This window comes from Strix aluco, chromosome 1 (assembly GCF_031877795.1).
Source record: "Strix aluco isolate bStrAlu1 chromosome 1, bStrAlu1.hap1, whole genome shotgun sequence".
Taxonomy (NCBI): Eukaryota; Metazoa; Chordata; class Aves; order Strigiformes; family Strigidae; genus Strix; species Strix aluco.
In genome coordinates, this window is record NC_133931.1 from 51333995 (window position 1) to 51358117 (window position 24123).

Genomic DNA, 24123 nt, shown 5'->3' on the forward strand with positions numbered 1-24123 from the left:
TTTCAGGAATATTTTTTACTCAGAGTAACCCAAATATACTGCATGTTTTGCAGTACTCTGCTACCCACTTCAGTTCTCTCAGCAGCAGACAAGAGAGAAAGGGAACAGACATCACCCTCAGCTACAGCTTCCAACTCACTTATGCAGCTGCAGAATATATACTGAAATAAGAAAAAAGCTTCAAGAGGGGGGGGAAAAAAACAACCCACAAATGAAAATCCAGAACTGCATCAAAAATAGTAAGAAAGTCTTTCTGTAGCACTACACACACAGTAGATAGAAATACCCTCTGCATTTCTGCTAGCTAGAACTAAACATATTCTTGATGTCATGGCTTGGAAGAAACCAAGCACATGGTCCTGCCCATGGCAGAAAGCATTGTGTCTTTGACCGAAGATCTTTGTGGTATTTTAAATAATCTAAACATTATTTCTCCAATTCCTTTCAGCTGATCAGCAGGTTTTTCACTGACAATCTGGTCTGGCTGCCATCTTTTTGTCTTCACAGATCTAGGAAGAACCTGGGAACGTGATCACTTTGTGTATGACCCTAACCACATCTTCTATAAACTGACGGAGGAAGACATGCTTTAAGATTATGCAAGAGATCCAGGAATGTGAAGAGAAGATTAGAAACAGCTTTGCAGCTGAGATGAGGAGGTCTGTATTCAACACAACAGGATTAACCTCTCTGGCATGCAAGGACACACTTTGGTGACCAGACAATAAGAACTGATTCAGCAGTTCCATCTTCAACACACTTCATTTAAAATTACTTTCACTGGCAGTTTGTCACCTCCGTGAGATGTCATGAACATAATGCATATGGGACATTAGGATTTTCGCAGTGGCTTGGACCTATGCCCTCTTTTATCTTGCAGGCCACATGAAGCACACCGATGCTACCCATCTTCATACCAACTCCTCAAATGCCTCTATGGGAACATGCAGCGTATTCCAACCTATCTAAGGAGAATCAGTTGAATATGATTATTGGTATGAAGAAAGCAGAAAGCTGTAATCTGTAGCAATCCAACTCATTTTATGATACAACTACCTAGACAAAGGTAGAACAATACCTCTGCACATACCATCTTGGAATGTTTCAAATGGAACTGTCTCTTTCTTACAATCATCTTTACTGATAGTCATATTGCCACTTTATGACCAAGCTTTATTTAAAAGATATCATGCAAAAAATGTATCTAAACATTAAAGCCACAGCACACCTGATAACTCTTGTTTTACAAATGAGAGCACAGCCAAGTAGACTTGACAGTCTGCTACAATTATTTGTCTTTGTAGACGGTCTATCATGGATAGAGTAGATTTTCGTCCATCAACCTGTTTGGAATATACAAACACAGAGCACACAAAAATGTTAACAAAGATAGTACAGAATGCTAGTCTAAATCTGACAAATTAAATAATCCAAAATTAACTGCAAGTGGTAATATTGCTACTAAATTAGCTCAGCATTTTGAAGTGCAGAACTATGCTAAAATTTCTTTGATGGATCATCAAGCACAATCCTACTTAATAAACAGGGAAATTCTACATATATACTATCAACTATTTTTTCTTAAAATTCTACAAATACTCATTTAAATTTCATTTAATTATCACCAAATGCAGACATGCAACTAAGATGTTAGATAGAAAGAGCACAGAAAGCAGTACACGACAAGTGGCAGGGAAAATACAGTGTCTTAAGAGCGGAGAGTTAAGTATGTCAAGTTCAATACTTTTTACCAAGTAAACTAAATATCGAAGAGAAATGGCTGCTTCTGCTGTAGCTCTGCTATATCACACTAGGCAGGCCACTCAGTGGATGTTTCTATATTACTACATTAACTAGTTCTTAATTTGCGTGCTTTATTCTTCCTTCATTATTTAGAATGAAAAATCTAATCAAGGAAGGAAAATTCCCTAGGAATATGCCTGGCACACAGCACTATGCAGTTTAAGTGCCACAACTTTTGAACATTACTAGAGCATGTATGAATTAAAGTTAGCTTGAATTAGACATGGTACAATCTTCCTAAAATAATAGGTCACTAATTTGAGGTGTTAAAAAAATAATTACCAACATCAACACAACCTGCTGCTTTAGAAGAGGAATTGCCTGACTGAGTATTTTATGATAATCAGGAAATCCAAGCAAAATATTTGACTTGATTTCTAGATTTATTATTCATCTTGTCATGGTTAATTTAACCCAGCAACTAAACAGCACACAGCTGCTCACTCACTCCTCCTCCCTCCCAGCGAGACAGGGAGGAGAATCAAAAAAAAGTAAAACTCCTGAGTGAAGAACAACTTAATAATGAAAATAAAATAATAACAACGATAATAATGATGAAAAGTAACGTACCGAGAGAGAGAAATACAACCCAAGAAAAGACAAGTGATGCACAGTGCAATTACTCACCACCCGCCGACTGATTCCCGAGCAGCGACCTGCCCCTCCCAGCCAGCCCCCTCAGTTTATAGACTGAACACGGCATCCTATGGTACGGAATAGCCCTTTGGCTAGTCCAGGTCAGCTGTCCTGGCCACGCTTCCTCCTAGCTGCTTGTGCACCTGCTCGCTGGCAGAGCACAGGAAACTGAAAAATCCTTAACTTAGAATAAGCACTACTTAGCAACAACTATAACATCAGTGTGTTATCAGCATTATTCTCACACTAAATCTAAAAGACAGCACTGTACCAGCTACCAGGAAGAAAATTAACTCTATCTAAACCAGGACAATACCTCATATCAAAAATTATCTATTAAAAATACAAAGAGGGCAGAAAGGAAGTTTCCAGAAATACTTATCCAATACACAATTCCGTATTTTACAAATAATGTTCTTACATTCTTTTTAATTTTATTCTTGATTGTTTCTATAACTCCAGCTTCTTCACTTTCACAAAGTTTCTCTGTAGCCTTTAAGTCATCACAGGCCAGCTGCATTTTCTCTTCTTCGAATGTCATCATGGCATTCTACCAAAAAAGATTTAAATGATAAAAAACACAAATATTTTTGTTTCTACAAAAGCTACAGGATAGTAAAAGTTTTTGTAAAAATTTGACAATAAAACTTACTTTTAAAAAAGTATTTATACACACACACATCAGTACACATACACAGTAACATCAAACTAGATCTTTGAGAGTGCTCTACCAAAATTTCAAGTGAAATCAGAACATACTAAGTCCTAACCCCATTGTCTTAAAGCTCTATACAGTCAAACTGAATGCACTGCCACATTACATTAAGCAGAAGAAAAATTCATTTAAATTAATTTTCAATTATTGTTACGTAAGGCATGATTTGCATCTGTGCAGGTACTGCTTTTGTAATTCATCTATACAAATAACGGGCCTCCAAAGACAGTAACAAGCAACAGTTTTTGCATTTTTCAAAAGAATAACCACAATTCCTACATATGTAGGAAGAAGAAAAAACGCATCGGACTCCAACTACTGCTGAACCAATTTAGAAAGAATTTCAGGACAAGTAACATCTTTTCTTGATGCTTTATTAAATGAAAGCTCTGAATGACACAGGCACACAAAGTGCTGCTGCTATGTTTAGAACAGTAGCTAAGCAAGATATTTTCAAGATCCACTGATGCTGCACTGTGATGTTACACTGGTTCAGCACATCAATTCAAATAAGCAAGCCCAAGAGATTCTCCCTCTTTCCTTTCTCCTCTCCACTGACTTAAGAGCAAGCATATGCCCCAGGAGGCTTCCTAACCAGTATATTTATCCATATTGCATAGTCTACAGACACTAGAGAGAATTCAAACTAATTTCATTTACAACTTACCCATTTCTGGCATATTATAATAAATTCTGTCTTTAGAAAAGTATTACCATAGATAATTTCTGGTATGATCTAAGATTAAGCAGCAAAGTTAGAACAGGGACAGTCTAAAAAACAAGATCCAAATACTTTCTAATATACCTGCTCAGTTTTTAGTTCAAATATTCTCATTTTTAATACATTAAAACAAGTATTTAACAGACCTAACTTGCTCATTATGACTCTTTAGCCAGTCAATATTCTCATTTCTCATATATTCAAAAAGGAAGCAATGTGAATGGATTGAATTAACATCTTTCACCTGGCAGTATGGATGGAGAAATTTTCAATAGCAAAAGCTGTCAGGAAAATGGCATTTATGAGTATTATTTTATTAATACCTCTACTGCTCATTTAAGAGAGGGTTTTATTATGGCTCTTTTAATGGAACACATAAATATTTCATGAATTTATGAAGCTGAATCACAGAACCTTTACTTTCTATTTAAACCACATGAGTAAACAAGTTTTATATAACATAATGACTTGTTTTCTAGCTACATTTCATCTAAAACTTTGAAAAAATTAAGTCTCATAAAAAGAAACAAATTAAGAGTATGCACCATTATGAACAGACGCATGCACATACAAATATTAACCACAAGAGATATATACTCTGCTCTCATCTACTCACCAAAAAACTGACAAAACTGGCTCCAAAACTCATTAATGGGCTATGGTTTCTGTAAAGAAAACAAAATGTAGTTACTATAGTTGCACATATTTCCTACCGCAAAGATCAATATTGCATTTCTTGATTTTAACTTATACATCTGGAAATAGATCTTGGGTTTGTTATATCAAGTTACAAACAAACGTGTCATTCTGCAAGATATAATGAAAATGGAAAGCCAAAAGCTTCATCAATTTTACTAAACTGAATATATCTTAAAAAAATATTCAAGCATTAAATATCTTTTTAAAATAACACTGTCATCAAAATACATTCAGTGCTGGTCAAAAAAAAATTTTGGAGCTCCAGGAAACTAAAAATCTGCTAACTCTACTCTTCTCTTTTGATCCATCACTACAATTTTTGACCTAGCAGACAAATGTGAACTGGTTCTGTTAAGAGCTTCCCACTTCTCCCTGTCGCCATGAATTTAAGTTAATCTACCCAGATTTTTAAAAAATGCATGTACCACATAACATAAATTGTTGGAAATACAAAGTTCTTACAAGGCTTATGATTTTATAGCTGCTTGGTTTCGAGTCCAGAATGCGTATCTTACTACACTATGTGGAATAGTTCTAAGGTGCTTCACCTGTTCTGTTTGAAGGGGTATTCCAAAAGGGTGAAATCAACTGCTAGATCAAAAAATGCAGACAAGCAAAATCTTGGTAACATATGGGGGAGGTTTCAAGCTTCAAGACTACTGTAGTCACACAGACCATGAGGTTCCAGTAATATCACATAGAACGCAGTTAAAAATAATAATTTCAGGATCTCAGCAGTACCACTGATTCACACTGTTGAGTGGTGGGCTACCAGGTTATATAAAAACACTAACTTCCAGGATTTGAGTAGTAATATTTATGCTACAGGTGTATATATATATTGGTATAGTACAGTACTTATACGTTTCCAACTTAATTCTGCAAGCATCAGATTAGAGCAGTTATAAAATAGGACAGGCTCTTGAAAAACATAGAGAAAGTATTATATTGTTATTACAATACAAATTTCCAGAATTAAACCCATAACACAAGAGTTTGTTTTAAATAAGAAAAAAAAAAGGAAAAAGGTAGTCATCAATATTTCATCCCCCACCTTTTCTCACTTTGATTTAGCATAAATATCTAAAAGCAAGAACATGAACAAGAAGAAAAAGAAGGAAAAACAGGGAAGATAAAGCAAGTTAGAACAGAAAAACCTTCCCTTTTTATGTACATTGCTCAATTCTGGATATACATATAAACATAAGATAAACATAACCTGCCACATTTTTTGTTATTTTTTCAAAAGAAAAATAGGTTAGGTATTTTCCCCCCTTTGCAGGCAGACCAGCAATAACAGCTGCCAGTACATGCCTCTGCTATTCAGTACCTGGACTGTTTTCTACCAACAGCTGCATTACACGGAGCAGTAGAAATCAGCTACACAAGTTACACTTGCTGCAGCTGGCACTTTCAGCACGAACTCTCGCTGCAGAGGGCACATTCTTATCTCCTAATCCCACTTTTCAACTCATGAGGTGTGTGGGACCCATTCAGCAGCCAGTCTTATCACCACACTCCACAGCACATAACCTTCACCATACATTTCAAGGTCACACCTACTGCATTATCAACACCCAGCAGATCTAAAACTGCAGAACAGATCAGCACAAGAAATCTTTACATTTATGTCCTTATATACAAAATTGCACTTACATCATATTTTCAAGGAAGCTCAAAAATAACCTAAATGTTTCATTTTTGAGCTTCCTTAGATCTACATACACAGAGAGAAAGCAGTTCTGGGGAAGCAAGCAGGTAGGCATCTCTAAATAACCAATCTTTCATACTGAAGGCCATTCAGAACAGAAAATTGTCAGAGAAAAATTGTTTGTATCAGAGTAAGAAGTACTCAACCACAACAGTCTTTGAATATAACAATACATGACATAAGAAATAGTTAATTAGATCTGCACTTCTCAGTAAGAGCCTTAGAACACACTTCTTGAATATTGTTTCCATTCACACTGAAAGTGCTGCTTCACTACCACACATGGATCCAAAGAAATTATTTTAATGCAAAAACTAAAATTTGAGCATCTGAACACCTGTAAAAAATTTACTTGTAAATTGGGTAAGTATGACACTCTTACTAAAGCTTGGCACAACAGGACCAAGATTCTGAAGTGGGTTTTTTTCCCCCTCTGAAACATGCATAAGGGAATCAAATAAGCTTAGCAACATATGCATTTGGCTCTCAGAAGAAAGTAGCATCCAGGCATTCCTTAAGACTTGGCAAGAAAGATGCGAGTTTTATCAGCAAAGCATAAATACAAATCAAATATTGTGGAATTATAGAATAAATAGTAGAAGTGTTGCATATGAAAACATTTTAAGTTCTAGAGTACTTTTCATTTTCTATGAATTTATAAAAAAAGATCCTCCTGCTGTAGAAATAGTTACTGAAGCTTTAAAAAAAAAAAAATACATCAGCTTGAGGTAAACTGATTCCCTGTCTATGGGAACAGTATTTTCAAGTAGAGCAACTTGAATAATGGCCATGTTTGAGAGTGAAATCACTAAAACCTGAATAAACAGGAATACAGTTCAGAAACAAACCGCATATATATACTGCTTCAGCAGCTCCACATATACGCTAATTCAGGCACACTATTCAAACATTTTTAAAAATTTGGTTTTCTTTTCTATTCAGCATTTTAAGTACCTGAAGTGTGCACATATATATGTGTGAAGGTATCAACATTTAAATATACAGTTTGAAAGCCTTTATATTTCTTTTTGATAAACTTCAATATAATGCTAAAAATAGGCAGCTAGTTACAGTTGATAACCAACTGCTCTTCCAAGGTTACGAAAGATATCGAAGCACTTACTGCAAGCAATGAAAATTTGTCCAAGTATTTTTACATATATTTGTCCAAGTAAAACTGGGAAGTTTTTTTTCCCCTGAATATTTATCTTTTCAATGGATCTTTCAAAACTGCTTCTCCACTTGCACTCTGACACTCACTGCTCAGTATGTTTACAATTCATCCCCCATGATCAAAGATAACAAAAAACTCAAGAGCCACATCACTCTATTCTGAAATTATCACTAGCTGTAATACACGAGGTAAAATGTTGCAGATTGAGTGACTGAAAATCAAAAATAACTAATCTATAAAAAGTGTTGTCATTACAGCACATATGGGCTGCAGCACATAAGGACCCTGAAGCAAGAAAACATGATGCATAATATTATATTACGTCTGGGAGATGCTTCTGTTGAGACCATGGAGTCTGGCAAGCAAAACATGAAAACTTTGCGGGAGCTTCTCACACAGGGTTTGTGGCATCACTGAATGAAACAACAAACACTCCTACCACATTCCTGTGTGGTCACTGTGTAGAAAATATAGTTGCAACTTTATGGAGGATCTTTTGTTAAGGTAGTTTCAGTGTTTAACATCCATTTTAAACAACTGCGTTTAGTGCTCAATCTTTGCAAATTCTATGTTGACTGAAATTCTTCAACAGCGCAGGGTTATCTTTTCCTCGAGAGCTAGGAAAAGTTTGCAATGGCACAGTACGTCCCAGCAAACACTAAGGCATGACTAATGATAGTAAGTTCCAGAGAAAAATCACAATTCCATGAAAATAACCCTCAGCTCAAACTCCTTATAAGTGACCTTCAGTATCAGACATGATTTTACATCTTTTGACAGATTCCGAAAAGTTTTTAAGATACAAAAAAAATGAGGCAGCACTTGAGAAAATACTAACAGCAAACCAATGGCCATATTGATGTTGACACAGTTACAGAACTGAATGCAAATGAACACTGGGACACTGCACTACCCAAGTTATCCTCACTACTTTGAAGCAGTAACCTCCATTAAGTAAAGAAAAAAATCTCAAGACTTAATTAGCTCAAAGATGAAGAAAAATTCAGTCTCCAGCCATACTTTGTAAAAGCGTTTGCACCTCACCTATCAAACTAGGACTCAGAAGATAACTTTATTATAAGAAACTGTGCTATTGACACCATTTCTACAAGATACCACAGTAAAAGTTTGTACGTACCAATAAAGTTGGTATGTGTAACTAAACTTAAGTCATAAGCTTAAGAGCACTGAAGTAGACCTTTCCTCAAGGTACATAAACTGGACACTGCTTCTCCCAATAAACCCTAATTCACCTCATTTCATGGCATATCCTTAAAATGTTAATTCACTTCCATAAGAATGGTGTTTGCCATGCCCCATTTTCACACATGATGGTAACCTTCAGGAGTTTAACAAGGCTGAGATAACGCAGCCCAATTTTACCATAAAGAAATAAATCAGAACCAAAGCACATCAAAAGAAAAAAAAAATCAATTACTTCTCAGTATTTTCTTTTTTCTACAGCCATTTCCACAATAGTATTTCACTTCCAAATACATCAGCTTCTAAAGCTATTACAGCCCAGCTCAGGTTTAACTTTATGTAATTAACCCGCCAACACTTCCTCCCCACTTTTCCAAGCACTGCTACTTTAACCACAGTCCAGTAAGAATTCTAGTCATCATACTCACAGCCATGCTCAAACTGAAACAAAACAGATTATTTTCCTCCAAAGTGGGAGAGTAAAGCATAATGAAAATGAAGAATTCATGTAAGTTCACAGATAAATATAGAAGCAGCTACTGAATATTTGAAAACAAGCAGAAAAATGTATAACCTATATATAAAGGTAAGGAATTTACTGCAACATATAAATCCTTTGGTCATTGTTCCACCACAGATTATTCTAGAACATATTCTAAAAATTACTTGTGAACCTACAAATGTCAAGACAGATCTTTACACAAGTACACATCTCATCCAATACTGATATACGACATGTTAAGGCAATATTAAGCGTCATGAAAGCATTACAGTATTAAGACACACTGAGAACTGCAAATGTCAGATATGGTTTAGTTTATATTTCATAATCAGCCCAAGTTTGTTTTAACTGTTAAATGAGCTCTTAGCATACACTTCTATTTTCACTAGAAATACCCAACCAAAAGAAATTCAGGAATATAGAGAGAATAATTCTGTGGCCCGGTCCCATCCAGTTTTTACCTGATTTGTTTTGTTCTGCCACAAATTAGCGGGGGATTGTTTTGCTCTAACTCCAGGCTCTTTCGCTTAGATGCACAAGAATATCAAAACATTCAGAATTATGAGAAGCATTTTAAAATGCACCTTTACTTTGAAAATTAGTTACAAAGCTGAGAGACAAGCTAGTTATAACATATCAACTGATTTGTAGCAACTGTCCAATTGTACACTCTTAATCCACAAGAATTATGGACTTTTGCAAAATCTTTTTCCACTACCACTGTAGATTCAAGTAACCTGACCAAAATTACCTTCTAGGACAAACTCTAGCAGCTTAACTGACATCATATAACCTCTTAACATATCTGGGCTCCTGAAGTATATTAGAACAAAACCATATCCATCCCATTACAACAGCCTGAAACAATTTACTACAAATAGCAGATGAAAGAATGGGTGCACTAGCTGGAGTGAAGTCTTTACAATATCTGTACCTTTCACAGAATTCATTTCTTCAGTGTTAAAATAAGATCTGCTTAACTATCACACCTCTCTTCTGCCTTCTCCATCAAATCTGACTTCTGATCTACAAACTCAGATTTTTGTTTAGCTTTCTGTCATCTTCCCTTGGACTTCTAGCCACTAGATTTTGCTCCATATGCTAAACAGGTCTCATAACCTCCCTCTACCCTTTTTACCACTTCTTTTGGCAACAACACCTGTCTCTGTCACGAAGGCCACAAAACTATGTGTCACATTCAAGGTGATCTCTATGTACCCAGGTCTTGAAGATTCAAACTCTAGAACACTTAAAATTTTTCTAATCTATCCATATAACTGGAAAACTGATGCTGGTTTTATGTACATCACTATTAGCATAACATGCTCTGCCTAGCCTTGAGCAATGGAATCTTACCTCACGAAAGTATGCATTTATTACACATTTAGAATACTGCTGCTAAAAATCACTTCCCTCATACATAACTCTCCTTTCTATACATCCGTCTAGCAGCTGCTCATCTGCCTATCGCTGCAATAAACAAAAGCACACAGAATTGCTACCAGGGCACTCATGACTTATTCTCACGCTGCCAATCAAGATGCCATCATCCTTCTCCCAAGAGACTTACGTCAGTTCCCACCCTGCTGTCCTTATCTTTACAGAAGCTACCAAACCATCTACTAAATCACTTAATTTTTGTTCTTAAGGTTCCTTTGCTGAGCTCCATAAACAAGAATTTCAACAGTGATTAGACTGTCCTTACACGGGCCACAATCTACCTGCTGATCAACGCTGGCTTAATGTCACCTTGACTCAACTTATGTTTAGGTCAAAAGTATTTTGAGCCACAGACACCATTTTAAAATGGTACTATTAGGTTCAAATACCTACCCACAATGGAATTTCTGGTCTATTACTGAAGTTTGTATGTCTGTCAGTACATATACATGTCACAACTTTAAAAATTTCAGGTATTTCATACTAACCATACTAACTAACTTACCATACTAAGCTTTTTTCTCACTTTCCCATTGGCTCCAACTTTCCATTCTTCTCTATGTTCTGCTTTACCCTAGCAGGCTGTATAGCATGTTTTCCTACACTGACCCCATTCTTTAAATCTTTACACATTTTGTCTTAGAATCACATTTCACCTACGCCATCTTCATTTTCTTCTTTGGAGATGACTATATATACATTTTACTTATCCATCTTGTTGCATTCTCTTTTCATTCAGATGCAAGTTGAAAACTTCATCAAGCCTTCTCAGAAGTTAAGAGTCATTCATGCAAAGAGTCAAACATTTCTCTGGTAGGAGACAGAAGATTGTTGGACTTCTTGTAAAATAATATCCCTGATCTTACAATTCAGCTAAAAAGCTCCTGATTTTATTTGACACTGTCTTCTCTCCCCTTAGCTGGAGGAAGTTTTTAAACCATATTTGAATTGTAAATGCTCTTAAGTGAAGAATCGACAAAAAAAAAGGTTTTTTGACAACTTCTTGTTTTCTTACATGTTTAGGAATCCACAAAGCTACAAGAGGAAAAAGAACACTCCAACTCCAGCTTTCTTGCTAGTGTCAGGGTGGTCCATCAAAACAATACCATTCCACGAGCTGACTGTGGGCTCCATCTCCAATGCCTGTGTCCTTGGTTAACCTCCAGGTCTCGCAGCTTTCACAGGTACCCAGAGTTTAAACCCATGAGAACTGGGATGGTGTCAGCATTGTTCAAGCTGAATAGAAAGACTGTTTCAGACGTGAGTTAGCACTGTAGGGACCTGACACAGCTACAAGCATTAAAAGACAGTGGTGCTGTCTGTTGCAGATTTGTGAAAATGTTACATCCATTGGTATTTGATTCATGTTCAGAATGTTGTCACCACTAGCAGGTGGAAGATCTGGACTTCTTTAAAAAAAAATAAATTCACAAAAAAGCATATGCAGATGTTGATACTACTCACAGATGATTTTTCAAACCCTGTTATCTTCCCTTGAGTTTAATTTAAAACAAAACAAGTCACAAACTACACCTGACAAATCATTAACTGCTTTACAGTGATAGTCAATGCAGTTACAATCACATGTTGTATCTGACACACAACAGACACGTTCAGCCAACTTCTTCAGGTTTAAACACATATATGAGCTCTAAATGCCATATTCTCCCATGCCCAACATAGAAACAATGGTTCTATAGCCCATAACTACCGCTACTCTTCAAAGGCAAGACTTTACCGGTGTGGCTATACATATGAAACACAGCTGCAATTTCTACCCTGGTTTCCTCAAGGACTGCATTATGATCAGCTTTCAAAAACTGATTTTGGGCTTATCAGCCAGCTTTCTGGAAGATGTAAAAATGCAGAATAGGAAAGAAAGAAACAGTTCCTGCCTGCTTGCGAATGACAGCTGTCCTTAGGCTCATCAAGTCTATCTACTGTCTCATAAAGATAGCAGCATTGCTTTCAATTAATTTTTCACAAGATCCTTCAAGTGGCTAATGAAGAAAAAATTAAAGTAATAAAAAGCAGAAACAAAACCAGTAGTTCCTAAGAGGCAGTTTTAACTAGTTGAAATGATCTGCCTAATGTAACTGAAGTTCTGCTGAATAATCAAGTTTCCAAATAGTCCTGCAGGTTCTTAAACAGTTTCCATAAGAAAAAAAATTTCCATTCCTCCCTTCAGTTCTAGGATTCATCTGACAACTGTTAAGCTTCTGAAACAGAGCTAAGCTACCTGCACAGGCAAGTAGTCTAGAATTATCACTTTCTGTAAGAAAGGTCACTCGAAACACAGACAACACACTCTGACATCAAGTTCAAAAAGCTGCATTTCATCAGACATCTTTGAGCTCTAGTGCTGCAAATTACAAACAGCCATATTAAATTATGGAGAGCTCCCAAAAACTGCTCATTGTTTTACTAGTCCCATTTAGGATGGGTCTAGTTCATAATTTCAAGCATACACCAACAAAAATATACTCATTTAAGACTGTATACAGAGAAACATGTAACAGTGTTACTTAAGTCCTTGTAGGAAAAATGCATCCAAGACAAGTACAGAACACCAAGAACAGTTGGAAAAAAGAAGTGAACCTCACTGCATGCGTCCCCAAAACCCAAATTTATAGCAAATTGAAGATACTTTGCTGTATCTTCTCTCCTACAACCAGTGCAAAGTTTCAAGATACAGCTAATCTGCAATTCAATAAAGGTCTACTAGTTCACAACAAGAAGAAACCTGCTATGAGTTTTGAGATGAGATAGAAAGGGCTGGAGATTTTCACAGCCATTTAAAAACTATTTACTCGTTGCAGGTAGTGTTTAAAGGCCAAGATCAAACAGTACACTGAACTTAACGGCAGTTCTTGATAAAAATCAAACAAAGAAAAGCCCCCACCTGGGGAAAAAAAAAAAGGTTATGTTACTGCATTTAAGAAATTCTTAGTAATAAAGCTGCTAGATAACCAAGAGAACAATTTGCAGAAGAGATCATCATTCACCCTTTCAAGGGAAGATTAAACTGCATTTTGAAAGTAGGAATCTTAATTTTACTCCATAGCATTACTATACAATGTAAGAAGCATCACATATTTCGAATTCCTACACTACTGCCAGATTCATACTACTGAGAGAAAGCAATGACACAACACAACCAGAAGTGCAGGAGAGGAAACCTCATCAAGTGTTCCTTAACTGGCACCTTAAAAAAAAAATACACAACAGCAAACCACCAAAACCAACAGGCTCCTTGTACCTGTAACAACTGACAACTCCGACAGTCTCAAGAAATAAGTAACTCATAGGCTACAACTTCATATGAAGGTGAGCTGCATGTTATGTAGGTGAGGAATGCAGAATCAGGACCTTACTTGTCTAGTTAGCAGTATATACTAAAGACAGAATGACTTGTTTAATATTAGACTGTGGCCGGTATTATGGGAAGTTTTCTTAATTTGTCTCACTTCCCACACACGTTTTTTGTGAAATAAAATTTAAGTACATAAGTACACCATCACTACAAAGTGCTATTTTAAGTCAAAGCCTTTTTTAATCATACAGACAACAGCAGTATAGTGCATATTAATTATTTAGAACGTATGCACAATTACAGCAGCTCAAGCTCGGGTGGAACGCATTAGTCCTCGGACAAAAAGCAAGGACAGGTCCGGGCAATCGTTTCTTTAACTGACGTACACAGCTGTGTTAATGCGGTTCCTACCGGATGACTACTTAACGCACGAACCTAGACATGATGTATGTGGGGATTATGAACATAATCTTACAGCCTGAAGATAATCACTGTAGCACTCGAAGACCTTTTGTCGCTATCCGTTTTGTAGGCTGGAACCGACACCGGATCACACACGGGGCGAACCCCTCCCGGAAACGTCTTCAGGCGCACGTGTGTGTTTATGCCTCACTCACGTTAGCGAAACGCAGCCGGTGCGACCGAGGGACCCGCTGCCCCCCGCCCAGCCCTTCCCCACCCCTTCAACGGGCCCTCGGGCACCTTCCGCAGCGCTGCCCCCGCCGGGACCCCGCGGAGCGGATCTGCGGCCGCTCACCCAGGGCCACGGCGGCAAATCACGCGTGTCCCCTCCCCGCCGGAGCGCAGGCCGAGGCGGCAACCGCCGGCGCCAAGCCCTCCCCGCTCCGAGGAGCCGGGCCGGGCCAGGCAGCCGGCGCCAAGCCCCTCTGCCCGGGGTCAGGGGAGGGGGAAGAGTTGTCTCTGCGCGCCTCAGGGGCCCGCCGGCGGCGGAGGGGCAGACGCCGCCACCCTGGGGAAGCCGCCTGAGGGGAGAGCGGGGCCGGCGCGGCCGCGCAGGTGGGGAACGGGGACAGGTGCGCGGAGGCCGCGGGCGGAGGGGCTACCTGTATTTCTTGAAGAGCTGGTCGGACTCGCGGAAGCCGTTGTTCAGCAGCATGTTGATGCCGGCCAGCGCCAGCTCCGCGTCCTCGATGGGCAGCGGCGCTTCCCCGTCCTCCCGCCGCGGCGGCGGCTGCTCCGAGCCGGCCATGACGATGAGGAGGCAGCGGGACCCAGCCGGCTCTCCCCTACCTACCCACTCACCTACCTAACCTATTGACTCGCCGCCCCTTACCGGGCGGCTCGGTGCTGCCCCGCCGTGCCCGGAGGAGGGGGCCGGGGGCGCCGGGTGCCCGCGGAGGGAGGCGCGAACGCGGTGCCCGCCGCCGGGCCGTGCTCCGCCCGCGCTGCGGCGACACGGCAGCCGCCTCGCGCCCGCAAGCCCTCCAAAAGCAGCGGCGCAGGCGCTGAGGGGGCCGCGCATGCGCGGGGGAGGGAGGGCGGCGGGGGCCGCCGGGTGAGGAGCTGGGGGTGTCAGGGCCGCGGGGCGGCTCCTCTGGTGGTGCTGCGGGGGGACATGGCGGTGGTTTGCTTCCCTGAGGAGCTCTAAGCTGCTCTTGTGCGTCCTCTGCCCGGGAACGCCGTCCCGCTGGCACCGGGAAAGGCACGGCAAGCCTCGGCGGGAGGCGGACAGGCAGGCGCTGATGCCCGGCGTGGAGGGAATTTGTGTGGGGAGCTTGTTTGGTTTGTCCTCCGTCAGTTGTTGTTTTTCCCCACTCTGTGTGTTTTCCTTCCCCCACACGCCTCTCCTTTTCACGCGTGGGATGCGGGAGCTGGGGCCGCAGCCGGGCTTTGCATGTGGAGTAGGGAAGTCCTCCTCTGACAACGCAGCTTTTCCTTTTCAGGGAAGGGGTATTTTGGGGGGTTTTTTTAAGTGATTTTAGTCAGTGACTGAGGTCGCTAGCACAGAGACTGAAGCTCTTCATTTGTACAAGGGTGACTTTGTGACCTCCCCAGTCTGGGAAGCTGTCGGGTTTCTTAGAATTTACTCTGTAACTCTGAACACCTACTGCCATTAGCAACAATGTGAACTTGCCCGTGATGCTGACAGCAAAAATCAGTATTTTGCAAGTTTGGTTCAGACACAGGCTACTGTGGCAGATGTTACCAAATGCAGGATGGGTGAGTAAGTATACTTACATAAATGTATCCTTTCCAACCCAAAATGGCCAAGTACCTGGACACTGAAAATACACCCACATTGCTTTCACCCTCCTTTGCAGGAAGAGGTTTTCTTTGCTGCACTTAAATTTAGGTGAAGACAAAGGCTATTACCTACAGCCTGGTCTTGCTTCTTGTCAGCTAGGATGGTGATACAGCTGCTCTCATCAAAATTTAAGAATTGGACTTTCTCCCCCTTTGCTCACATACAAATGAATAGGACCATGCTCTACTTTTAGTAGCAACACCTCTTCCCTGTCGAGAAAAACATCTGTCTTTCTGTGAATCAAGTAGCAATATTTCTGTACATGTCTTACAGGAATTACTACCGCTGCCTCAGGAGATACTCTGTACCAAAAATCTCTACTTTTTGAAAGGTGAGGATTGTCTAATGCTGGGAGGCTTTTGAAATCTGTCAGGTGTGAATTGGGCCCTTTGGCTGATTGCCAGCCCCTCTGTCTTACTGAGCAGAGCTGGATACTCAGAGGGGTGTTTAAAGAGAACATGCCTTCTGTTACAATGCATGTCTCCAAAACAGCATGATCTACACAGCCTAGAAATCTTCAAGGGCTTCTAGGAAGGCAGCACAGCATGAATGGGGAATGATGAGTTCTCCCATGTATTTACAGGTTATTTGTGAAATTTGGACTCCAGAAATTCAAGCAGCCTTGCTAAAAGGAAGTTGCAGGTTGCAGTTTCACCACCTTTGTTTCAGATGTGCTCAAGGCACTGCATTCCAGATGAAAGAAATTACTTCTGTAAGGTTATCTCCCATGCAGGATTCTGTGGGCAGGGATTCATGGTGGAGTGGTTTATAATACCCTTTCCCTTAGTCATATGTAATCGATTCAATCAAGAAGCAATAAATCTTGTTATGGATTCCCTGAGAACTCAGCATAGAGGAGGCTAACTCCTACCTCCAAGTACCATTTCTGAGGAGAAGAAAACCTACTCCGTTTCTCCAAAGCTAGACTCCTATTTCCTAGCCCCTGTGCTTGAATAACAGTGTAGCAGGGCTGTGTGCTTTCTGCAGCTTTTTGGCCCCACACACAAGGAGCTAGAATTCCGAGATCTTCTTCCTAGCACTCAGTTGCTCCAGATCTTGCTTAGGTCTGGCACTGATAATCTATTTTCTGTAATAAATGCTTTTATAACTATCTGGTAGCTAGCTATTAATTTTGAAACTCAAGATGTGGATAGCTAAATCAGCTCTCCAAAAATACAGCTATAAATCTACAGAAAAAACTGGCAGAATGAAACTGCATTTCAACTGTTCAGGTAGAGAAGTGATGCATTTAAACACCAGTAGTGAAGCAGTATGACATCTGCAGTTTGACTTCAGCAGCTGAGCAGCAGCAGTTTTATAGTGCCCATGGTGTTGTGAACTGCACTGAAACCACATTTTCCTGCAGAACTGGATTTGAAATCAGCAGGGCTGTAAGTCTCCCCGCCTGCCCTGTAACGGCTGATGAGGTCTTGTGATGGGTTAGTTTGATTCACACGGAGGATGTGGTACCGCTTTTTCAGCCTGCTAAAAATGGCCAGGGCAGTGAGGAAACCACAGCGAACAGAACTACATGGAGGACTGGTACTTGCTGATCAAAGCTTGTGTTTTCTTCCCAGTCTACCAACACTCTAAATGTCTTTCTTGTTTTGCTTTAATTCTTGCTAGCATACTAGCATGACAAGCAGTCATCAGACAATAATTTCAGCAGAGGGGCCAGTCAGTGGCCAGGTTTCCCCTTGCCCCCACAGCTTGCTGCAGTGCAGTATTGAATAACCCATGTTACTGTGGCCTATGTTACCTCCCTTATGAAAACAGAGGCGACTGGTTTGTAATTACTCAAGGACAATAAAGTTACTGATGGTGAGCAAGAATTTAATAAATTAACTGGCCTAAAATTTCCAAGACTTTTACTCCGGTTTCCCAGAAGTGTTTAGATAAAAGGCAAAAGTGACTACAATATTCACGTCCTGTAAGAGATACAGAATTGTGGTGGCTCTATAGCCCCTTTGCAGGACACTGCTGTCGTAGTTCAAGGTAGCCTGTACCTTTGAATACTCAATTGCTCTTCCCTTTAACAAGCTTTCCAAGTTTCTGCCCTGTCTTTGTGCCTCTGACAGGGAGAAGTCCTGCAAGTCATCGCCTTCAAATACGGGTCCCTGAGTTAAAAATTGGTTTTCATTGCTGTTTTTCCTCTGTAAGTCTAACTGGAATTTAGCCCTACTATAAACTCCATGAATTACAGAGAATGGCAAAAGCTGAAGTAGCAGGGAATAAAATATTACAGAAAAGCATACTGATTTATCTAAAGCATCAGAGAGAAAAGAGTTAAAAACAAGAACAGGCCTATATTCATATTTTCTTTATTATCATTTTCATACTCTGTAAATTAGGTCCCACTTGTCCCAAGGCCCTTCTCCACTGTGTCTGGATGAGGCAATCTAACCCCTTGCTTCTGTCTCAGTGCCCTAAATCTGATTTTGCTGGGTTTCTTTTTACCTATCTTGTTCCAAAACTCTATCTCTGTCCTGGAACACCTCAGTAAGCCTGGTACAATTTATACTTTTTAAGATGGAGATGAAATTTCAGCAGTGGATTTAGAATATTTGATCATCAGCAGTTAAGTTAGTCACTGCTCATTCAAGTAGAGAGAAGTAAAATCCTTCAGAGTGGAATTAACTTTTTTCCTCTGTGTTGCAGAAAGCGTGACTGTATGTATATAAAGTGTTGAAAATACTAGTTAAAATCATAAAGACATCTCCCACACTTTTTCAATCTCAGACACAAATCTGCAGAACCTGCTCCTGTAATTCTGAATTCCTTTTGAGGATTTGCTGTTCTAGTTAAATACCAGGTGTGATCCCACTGTTGGTTATGAAGGGGTGTTACAATCCAGGGTATAGACATCTTTTTCACACCAGCTGTCAGAGGGGTCTTATTCATGTCAGTGACTGCCAATAACAGCCAGTGAATACCTAAATGTGAGTATCTTTCCTTTTTGAATATATTGTATTTGGTTAAAAAAAATATTAGTAAGTTCACAAGTACATTTCTAAGGAAATATACTTTTTAAGTAGCTAAAGCCACTTGTTCTTGGGCTTTGTGTCTCATGCTGTACCTCTGAGTTTTGCAACAATGAAGGTGCTTGCCTTTTGTGTCTTAACACTTAAATATTTATGAGCGGTGAGCTCTACATCTGTTATCATCATACATTTTCCATACAGTGCAGCGACTAAGCAATACTACAAAGCCAAGCTAATCTTCAGAGCTGGCTCTCCACATTTTCCTATTAATATGCATTGTCATTTTAAGGGCTAAACCCTGCCTAAGGACACACATGAAATGACTATTGAAACGACTTGTCCATTCTGTCAATAGACAAGGAGCATGCATACATATCCTGGTAAAACAAAACAGGCTCAATGAGCCTCTTCGTCCAAAGTATTCCAAGGACACTGAAATTGAGTCTTTTGACCCTTTCCTCTGATTAAAGAGCGTTACAGTAATAACGATTAGAATAACTGCTGTTTGTTGCAGTGGACTTTAGTCCAGATCAACCACTCCTTCCTCTCATGAGCTTTCTGGTTTCCCTGCCTATTTTTCACAGGAAGCCTTTCATGTATGGAGAGATATCAGATGGAAGGTGACTGATCTCTCAATCCTGGTCTCTTGAGCACTCCTTCGTGGCTGCTTTCATCTACTCTGTAACAAGGGCTGCGCTGTGGCATTTCCGCACAGTGAAATCACAGAGATGGCTGGGTCAGAGCAGGTAAAGTTCTTGGAAATTCAAAAAGGAAAGCGAAAGATGAGACAGAGCAAGTAAGAGCAATTTCACAGTTTTGCATATTTTGATTATAATTGTTAATGTTCATTTTTATCCAGAATTATAGTTGCTCTGGACCCAATATATAATCAGTCATATAATACGATAAATTCGTGTGCAGTCAGAGTTATTTTTACTGAAGCATATGAAGGTGTATAATTTCTGCTATATAAAGGATGCTAAATGACAGAGCTTTTTAGTGTTGTTGTTTTTTGTTTTTTTTTTTTTTGCCAGAATGTGCTAATGGCCAAACATATGCACACAGTTCCAGAGAAAACAAAGGAATACACAAGTATTAAATACTAACAGCTGCTATGTTCAGGCAGCAGCCACATGCTGGCCTGTTTTATGAAAATTAATTGGAAAAACTTCCACACAAAATAATCATCCTACTTGAATTTTTAAGAGCCAATTTAAAATGTTTTACTTTCAGAGGAATGACTTCCTACAGAGTTCAGATCTACATTTGGTTGTAGAAATACCTGCTCTGTATTGTCGAAGAGCGTGAAATGTAAAGCCCAAAGTGATTGCCAGAAAATTGCCAGTTCTAGCCCAGTCCTTCCTGGGGAGTCAGAACAAATTCATCTAGATCATAAAAGACAACTCTTTGTCTAAATGTCCTCAAAATCTTTTCAGTATGGAGAGTCAGCAAATTATTTTTCCCTCTTGTTCTTGTTCCAGGGAGCAATGAAAACGATTGCATCTTTGTTATGGAAGCAGGGGGGTAATAGCAAATTAAAACAGGTGAGCTTAATGGCTTTGTGTATAGAGAGTGAGGTAAGCTGTCTTGCCCAAACTGGAAAATATAAACATTATTTGTCCCTCACAATACCCTTGTTTCTTCTACATTATGGGATGTTGATTGGGGCCCTATTAGTCTTTCACTTTTTAGAACAAACAACAACCCATACACTTTGACCTTTCACAAGCAGACCATAAATTTTAAACCTCTAATCATTTTTGCTGATCTGCTTTAGAGGGTCCGTCCAGTTTTCCTGCATTTTTCATTTGTGCATGAAGCCATTTCACAGGCCAGATGCATTTGTGAGGGATTTTTCTCTATATATTCCTCTATATACATGCACATGTATCTAACTATATGTATAGCATTCACCAGCAAATCATTTGCCCAGTTACGGAGGCACTTTGTACTTTTAAGCTTATGATGAGAAATGAGTAGTCAGCAAGGCCATAGATAACCTGTGGCAAACATACAACCTCAGTAAACACCCTTTGTGTTAGCGCTTCCCCCCAATCCTTGTAATTTAAAATAATAAAAAATCCTTGTAGGACGTATTTTGAAATGTTTGGAACGTAATAAACATAATATCTTGCTAAGGCTTATTTTTCTTTTACTAGTTTAGCAGTAAATATTTTCTCACAGGTGTCAAGCAGCTTGATGCATAATGCGATTTGAAATGAGATTATTTAAAGATTACTTGTCAGCAACATTTGTACTTTTCTCCTTCCATTTGGGACTTTTGGCATTGTATGTGTTTTATATTTAGCATCTTAACATTTTTCACTAGCTTATTCCTCAGTCCTTCACTACAAAAATGGAATGGCCTCTATTGAGCTACAGGGGTTTTATTTTGGCCATGTTAGATGTCATGTTTGTTTTTCAGTTTTGAGATCTGCACTTCTTGCCCCTCTTCTTTTTCCTAGCCTGAGAGCAGGCAATATTTTGTTTAAAAATCTAGTGGCAAAAAAGTCAGCAGACCCCACTGACAACAAGGGTTTTGTGACACAAAACACAAGCTTATGTGGCCAGGTTGTCCAGGTGATCATCCAGAGGAGACTAGGCAAAGCTATGTGACCTAGCTTTACTCTCTGCTTTGAAGGATAATCACAACTGCAATGAGCAGTAGTTGAGGTAAACGGAGAAGAACACATGAAAGAAAGAGCCGGTGGGCTGGTGGTTGGGTACAGAAGGCAGAGAGCTCAGCTTGAGAGGCAGAGGGAGGTTATGAAGCAGCCGTGGCAGAGCTGTGACTCTCCCTCTCCTGGCATTAGTAAGAGCTGCAAACAGTGGATTCTTGTGCAGTTTGTCCTGTTGTCATGTTTTCTTGTTGCTATAGGCTTGTAGATGGGAGTGACACTTCAAGGTCTAAGAAACCATCACCACCTCCACCTGATAATTATATGTCACTCACATATGAGAAAACCTTGGCTCACCTGTGTCTTTCAGCAAGCCACTTAGATTGTCCATGCATTGGTTCTCCTATCTATTGATGGGATTGAAATGTGCCATAATTTTGTGCATTAACATTGGTGGCTATGCTACATCAAGGCATTCAGTAGTCTACGACTGCCTCAAACTAAGGCATCTTGACTTTCTGTAAATGGAGTAGACCACACAGAGTATGTTCATTTGAGCAGCTCTGTCAGCAGTGTATATGCCTACAAAGACAGTGAGCTTCTTCCCTTGCATATACAGAATCACAGAATTGTCTAGGTTGAAAAAGACCTTGAAGATCATCCAGTCCAACCATCAACCCAACATTAACAGTTCCCAACTTAGCTACTGATATCTTTGTCCCTGATTATTTCAGCTCCTTATGTTTGGGGTGTTTAATCATGTCTTCTGGAACACAGTGCTCTGTTTTTCACAAAACTCTCTCAGAGGCTTGCACACATAGACATGGCAACTGGCTTTTAAAAGAAGCAGTATGATCTGCAGCAGATATCATAAGACATAAAAAAGCCTAAAAAATGTCTTGAGAGACAGATGCTACTCCAGATATCAAAGTTTATATTTCTGGATAGTAGCTTTTCATCTGTGAAACTTGTGCTTTGGTCTTAACACTTTTGCTGCTCACTCAAGAAAATAACTAGTTGTACCATTTAATTTAGAGAACCATTTAATTTGTGAGAAAAGTCATCGTGTCTATTTGTATAAACCTAAAGAGAAGGGACCATCTTCTATTAGGGTGTATTCAGACAATATGTATATTTATATACACTCAGGTTACAGAATTGTCTAGAAGCAACAGCTAAATAGAGCCACATGCTTAAATAATCTTAATTCTGGTCTTCTTTGACTTAATTTGTTGTTTTATAGTCATAACATTTATGTCAATGGACTGTCAGTTTACATGAATGGAAGATTCTTCACTTTTTGATGTGTAAAACTATAAAGGACGTAAAAAATATAAAAAAAATGTTAAAAAATTGTCATCTGGTGAGATTATTTTCTGTATCTGACAAGAGACTGGAAGCTGATGCTTGACCAGCTAGATTTTGTGTTGGCAGTTACATAATGAAATTAAGCAAAACCAGGAATGTATGTGTCATCTCCTGGTACTTAATGAAATTATCAGCATGCAGTTGACCGAGGTTCCTATCTGCTGATACAGTAAGTGATTTCTCTTTTTGCTTACCATTAGATTTTCCCATTCCTCCGCTTACTTCTGGAAACTTAAGACCATTTATTTGGAATATGTGCTCTGTCCAAATTGGTTTATAAAATGTTCCTATCTGGGGACTTGTTAATCAAGGCATGTGAACTGGGAAACGCTCTTGAGAATTAAAGATTCCTCCAAGCAGTGACTACCAGAATCAGTTCCCACTACGGGAAGCGGCAGCTCTGCAAGTGAAACGCTGCATTGCAGATAAAGGGAGGCAGCAAAGTCAAGATTCTGTGTGCATGTAATGGTAACCACAGGAGTGACTTACAAATCTTAACATGCAACAAGATTTTTATTAAAGTAACAGCAGAATAACAAACTTAATAATTCTCCTCTCTTTTAAAGTGTATTTGGATTTTGAAAGCACTCCTGCCCTTAAACAGCACAGTGCCTTTGAAAACCACATATTGGGTGAGTTATTCTGTACTGACTCACTATTTATTGTTCTACCAACAGTGTTTTGTGAGGCTGAGAGCTATGCACCAGGCAAGCATCTTAAATTGAGTTGCGTAATTTTAGCCATTATGAGTTACACACAGCAATAACCAGGATAATACAGTAAGAAAAGCTATGCTTTTACTGCAGGCCATTTTTTCGGAGTTCCTCTTCCAGACATAGCACAAGGAGAAATCATCTTTTATTTTCTCACTGCGCTTTCCCATTTTTCAATCCATTAGCATTTTCCTCAAATGCTTTTTTCTACTGCAATTCATCCAGCAAGCATTCCTCTCCTTTTCCTTCCATTCCTTTCA

The 24123-nt window shown here is 39.4% G+C and overlaps 1 protein-coding gene across 4 annotated transcripts in view; it reads right to left on the reverse strand.

Annotated features, from left to right (window-relative positions):
• TTC39C (tetratricopeptide repeat domain 39C) overlaps positions 1–15321 on the reverse strand; it is a 43034-nt gene extending 27713 nt beyond the window's left edge. For 2 of the 4 annotated variants that reach the window (XM_074820641.1, XM_074820657.1), the window contains exons 1-4: positions 14982–15321; positions 4492–4540; positions 2861–2989; positions 1229–1343 (exon numbers count right to left, since the gene is read on the reverse strand). In XM_074820641.1, coding sequence (XP_074676742.1) covers positions 1229–1343; positions 2861–2989; positions 4492–4540; positions 14982–15127 — 439 coding nt within the window. In that variant the 5' untranslated portion in view covers positions 15128–15321. Of the gene's footprint in view, positions 1–1228; positions 1344–2860; positions 2990–3821; positions 3840–4491; positions 4541–5904; positions 6079–14981 lie in introns of those variants that run through there. The other 2 variants (XM_074820646.1, XM_074820652.1) reach the window with 2 other exon arrangements.
• Positions 15322–24123: the final 8802 nt, after the last annotated feature.